Source organism: Bombus terrestris, chromosome 11 (assembly GCF_910591885.1).
Source record: "Bombus terrestris chromosome 11, iyBomTerr1.2, whole genome shotgun sequence".
Classification (NCBI taxonomy): Eukaryota; Metazoa; Arthropoda; class Insecta; order Hymenoptera; family Apidae; genus Bombus; species Bombus terrestris.
This window is the reverse complement of record NC_063279.1, coordinates 6,582,430-6,587,653: the sequence shown is the minus strand read 5'-3', so window position 1 is coordinate 6,587,653 and position 5,224 is coordinate 6,582,430. Positions and strand designations below refer to the sequence as shown.

The 5,224-nt window shown below is 27.2% G+C and overlaps 2 protein-coding genes across 2 annotated transcripts; both read left to right on the top strand.

Annotated features, from left to right (window-relative positions):
• The first annotated feature begins 860 nt into the window (after positions 1–860).
• On the top strand, positions 861–2,908 carry LOC100647905. The gene is made up of 4 exons (XM_020865655.2): positions 861–1,400; positions 1,786–1,964; positions 2,037–2,217; positions 2,442–2,908. The coding sequence occupies exons 1-4, from the start codon at positions 1,323–1,325 to the stop codon at positions 2,481–2,483; spliced, it is 480 nt and encodes a 159-aa protein (XP_020721314.1). The 5' UTR covers positions 861–1,322; the 3' UTR covers positions 2,484–2,908.
• LOC125384600 (larval cuticle protein A2B-like) lies at positions 2,496–5,217 on the top strand. Its single transcript, XM_048409842.1, has 3 exons — positions 2,496–2,635; positions 3,262–4,010; positions 4,488–5,217. Exons 2-3 carry the CDS (start codon positions 3,999–4,001, stop codon positions 4,851–4,853), a joined length of 378 nt encoding a protein of 125 aa, XP_048265799.1. The 5' UTR covers positions 2,496–2,635; positions 3,262–3,998; the 3' UTR covers positions 4,854–5,217.
• The last annotated feature ends 7 nt before the right edge of the window (positions 5,218–5,224 follow it).

The following is a 5,224-nucleotide window of genomic DNA, read 5'->3' as shown; positions in this document are numbered from 1 at the left end:
ATAGTGAAAGTGTTATGTACCGAAATTTAAAGTAAAAATCTCAGGTTTTGACAATTGGATACAGTTTTAGGAAAAAAATCAAACAAGTAACAAAGGAAATCTTTAAGGACAATTTTGTCGGATTTAGTAACATGCATTATAAAATTTTAAATGTTGCTAATTGAATTCATGCCCTATTAAGGTTGTAATATATACTTGAGGATTTTTTATATGTAAAATTATAGTTCTGAGCATATTCTATTTCAAAGATTATAACTAGTTTAAAAGTTGGATAATAATTGTTCTATCATATGTATAAAATATATCTTCAAAAATGATTTTATTAGGTAACAAAATATTAATTTGTTTATTCATCTGGAAAATCGAATTGTTTTAAACGAAACGTTAAAATGAAAGAATAATGAGAATCACAAAATTTTATTTACTCTAATGCTGTTCATGTTTATATGAGAAGTGTAAATGGTTTGTTTTATTGAATGTAAATTATTTGTTACTCATTTTTGTTGTTTATTATTTCGAACTGTTATGATCATGTGTAGATTTTCTTAGTACATAGTTAGGTATTATAAAGAATTATGAATGAAATGAAAAATTTAAATTACATTGAATACAATAATGAAAAATCTAATGATGAAAGGAATAAAGAAAGTTAGTTTTAGAAAAAAACATGACATCAAGCAAGTCTTTTTATCCCTTTTCATTATGCCTTTTAATTTTATGATCTTGTCATTTACAAGAAATATTTCATTTTAAATATTATGAAAAATTTTGCATTAAAATTTTCAATTTAGAAATTGATACGTACAAATTAGTTAATGAAACTATGATTTAAAAATTAGTTAAACAGTTATAATGGTAAATTAACTTCATTTAACTAGAAAAAGATATATTTATTATTAAAAAAGCTATTAATTTTAAATACGAGGAAAAGGTATTTTCAATTTATCATGTCGTTGTAGGAAATTCCCGGTTTTTCAACATACGTTGTATAGACATAAATTTCTAAGAAATCAGTGCATTGTATAATGGAGTGCGTCAGCATGGTAGTAAGAATGAGCGTTATTATTTCACGTGATACATAATATTCTTTTTTAAGATTTATTACAAAATTTATAAACTAGCAAAATGTGTGTATAATTATAAATATTTTGAAATAATCGGTATTATCAGATATTATCTGATATTGTCATACTTATCGAATGATAACCATTGATAACCAACTCAAACCGTTGTTTGAGTATAATATTGTGTATGCAAGTTGTCAAATGGTCTCTTGATATTTTATAAAGTAGTTTTTATTAGTGCATGAAATATTTAATAAAATGTCGACGTTAGGAATGTACGAATTAACTCATCCTGAATTATTGTCAGAATCAGATCTTAAGGAAATTTTAGAAAATGTAAGCAAACCAGGTTATGTTTACCAACAATTTTTCTTCATTAAGTCGTGAAGAATTTATATATCTTTGTGTATTAAACTAATAATTATTTAATTGCAGATATATCTGATAATGTGTGAAAATCTTTCTTATAGATATCTTGTACCGTAATTTGAAATATTATTGCTATTTTTTAGAACTATTATCTTATCTACTATCAAGATATGAAATTTTCTTGTTTTGTATTGCAAGAGATATTATAATTTTATAAATATAAAATTAAATGTTGTAGGTCTTCATTGAGATAAAAAATTGTTATAGTATTTTTTAAATAGCTATTAATATCAATATTTATATATATATATTACAATTATTTAAACATCTTCTCGTCCTGCTTTGTTCATAGAGATGTATTGACTTCAGTGACTATAAAAATTTATCCAGATTTGAATTAATAGAACTATATAAACGGGTGGCTTTGCCATTACCTCAAAGACAATCTGAGAGCACTCAAAATTCAGATATAAGACAACATAATGAAACAATGCACTGTGTTAATGAATCACACAGAAATCCTGTTTCATTGTAAGTAAAACCAGTTTGTTCAATACAAAATTATATCTCCTTTAATAAAGTAATTACATTAATTTTTTATAGGAATGGTACAAGTACTAGGAAAACAGATATAAATGAAACGGCAAAAGAGATTTTCTGTATAAGACCAAAATCCTCTGCAAATGAACTTAAACAAACATCTAATAAAATACGTTTATATAATTCAAATACTTTTAAAAAATGCAATGGTATTGAGAAACGTAATAATGATGGAAAACATGATGTATGTATGTTTATTAATTATTCCGTCACTTGTAGTTAATTTTCATTTATGTATTTATTTGAGTTTGTTAGATTGTTTTTATATAGATGCACGTATCATTACTGATATAACATTAATGCCAATTAAATTGTAAGATTATTTATTACAATATGAATAACATAAATAATGATTATTTACTAACGAATGCCTAGAACAAATATTTTAATTATTTTTATATATTTTAGGAAGCTCCATCAAAGAAGAGACAAAAGATTACATGGCCATGATACTATATTATATTAAATCTTTATATTATATAAGAACTATTTTTTTGGAAGTGAATGATTGGGGTTGGATTTATGTTATTAGTTGTTAATAAATCATAATATATAAATTTCTATAGAATTTATAATAAATAATATTATCAACAGTAATTAAGGTAAATTTTCAGCACGTAAATTAAATTTAGTAATCATCCTGATTAAACTATTAATTAATGACGTTGATTAATTAATAAATATATCCTCATGTTATTGTACAAAAATAAGGCTGCTAAAATGGTTTGAATATTTGTGCAATATTTAAAATATTTATACTTATTATTACATTATATCGAACATTTTATATCAGCAACAATTTATACTTCCTTCAATCTTGTTTGAATCGTAAAAATTGTAATCACACACACAAATAAAGTAGAGTATTATCGGAATTTGTTATTTAATGACTGTGTGTTTTATTCTGTAAGAGTTTTTACATAATAAATTTTATATGTAAATACATGTTGCAATATAAACACCTATTTTCAATTTCAATTCATTATGCAGTTTAAAATGGCATTTGTATACAATTTAAAATTATTATTATCGGTGAAAGTTGTATAAACTTACCATGGATTACGCTTAATCTAGTCATTGGTTCCAGGCGCCTATATTTCAAGGGTTAATTAATTCTTTTAATGAATTAATTTATGATATCCTTTGGTTTCCCTTTAGTTTCTAATTATGATCAAAGTGTGAAAAGTTATAATTTAAGAGAACCAGATGTATACTTTAATACTTTCAGTATTTAATCGGATAACCAATGCGAGATCCAGGGACGAGGGACACGAAATGCGAGCATTCCAAAGCGGATCATTCCAACTGTTTAGTATTCTTCGCGCCATGTGCTCGCATGACGGAAACGTTACACTTACTGCGACTAAAACCATACGGAATTACGCAATGGTGAAAGCACAAGAGTTTTAACCTGGAAGAATTATTGTCCGAATTGTTCCTATTTTCCCCTAAATTTTTACATTATGCATTGTGTAATAACCCATTCATCTTTTTCTACTACATCTTTAATGAGAGATACTCTATGCTGTTGTTAATTAATTTCAAAGATAGTAAGCTATTATATTTTGCTATACGAACGTCGAATAGAGTTATTTTCTTTTTACACAATTTTAATGTAATTTGTAGATTATTTCCATATTTATTCTCAAAGGTAGCAGTTTTTAATATAATTTGAATTGATAGAAGAATGATAAAAATTATCGCTAAAATTTCGAAGGGTTCAATGTGCAATTACTAGAGAACTAAAACTGAGAGCGAAACTTTTGCTACTCTGTCGGAAGCGCGTCACGTACACGCCTTCGAAGCTATTTGCGATGCATCGAGGGCTGCGATGAGCATCGGTTCACGTACATTCACAAATGACAACTCCGTACACCTATAAATACGTTTGTCACTAGAAATCGAACAGTCAGTTTCCTTCTTGACTTTCGTTCAATCGTAGGATTATCCAAAACACTAATCGACATGGCTTTCAAGGTGAGAAGAGGGTAACTTAAAAATTAACGATCTGATTAATTGTTTTGTTCTTAATCTGTATAATCTGTATAATTTATTCACATATTAAAAAATGGAGGGTACGTATATGAAAAATTCAGTTGTGTACATATTAGTAGAGAAAGAATTAAAACTAGAACGAATAGGGTTCATATATTTAAATTTAAATGAAATTTTCATGTCATGTTTTGTGATATATAGTTTTAAATATAATATAAATATAATAAAAACTCTTTTTAAAATTACACATTCAGTCTACAAGACTGAACTACAGTGTAATTAAAATAGTTTACACTAAAAGATATCGTTAATCAGATCGCAAAATATTATTATTTATTTTGTATTTTAACTACATCATTTCTAATTTATATTCTAATTCGCCGTAACTAAATTTTATATTTCGTTCATATTATTTAATTTCGGACAGAAGAAATTAAATATTTCTCTATTATATTGCAGCAAGTAGTTATCGTACTGGCGGTCGCTATATTTACTACATGCAAGGGAGCTGCAGTTCCTTTACCAGCAGTACCGTTAGCTAAACTTGCACCAGTGAATCCAGCATTTAATTACGATCCTCATCCACAATACACTTACGCTTATGACGTCCAGGACAGTTTAACAGGAGATTCGAAAACTCAGCAAGAAACTAGAAATGGCGACATAGTCAGTGGTAGTTACAGTTTCATCGAAGCTGATGGCACCAGGAGGATTGTCGAGTACACGGCGGATCCTGTGAATGGATTCAACGCGGTTGTTCACAGAGAACCTGTGGCTGTCATTAAACCTGCCCTGAAGGTCGCTCCAGTGGCTTTTCATCCTTAGACAATTTTAATACTTTATAATTTATACTTATCCTGGTAGAGAAAGAAGGGTAGGGTTGACCTAATGGTACATGGAATTTATTAACTTCATGAGGAGGAATTTTAGCTTCAATTTATTTTCTCATTTCGTTTTAATAAGCGAAATATAACATTAAATTGGTATCAATACGAAAAAGATTCATTCGTTGCGAAATGAAATGAATTTTATGTCATTTAAGTCATGCATTGCTTAGTGCTCGCTTGTAATACAGAAGAAATTTATATTTGCCGTTTTGTACCGCTTACTATGTAACTAGTCATATTACACTGTACATACTGCAATTATTTTATAATGAAATGTTTATATTAAAAACTTTTTTAAAATATATTGTA

Coding starts and splice junctions, on each gene's coding strand:
- LOC100647905 (XM_020865655.2), top strand. CDS start 1,323: ATGTCGACGTTAGGAATGTACGAATTAACTCATCCTGAATTATTGTCA. Junction 1,401..1,785: donor TTAAGGAAATTTTAGAAAAT/GTAAGCAAACCA, acceptor CTTTGTTCATAG/AGATGTATTGACTTCAGTGA. Junction 2,218..2,441: donor ATAATGATGGAAAACATGAT/GTATGTATGTTT, acceptor TATATATTTTAG/GAAGCTCCATCAAAGAAGAG.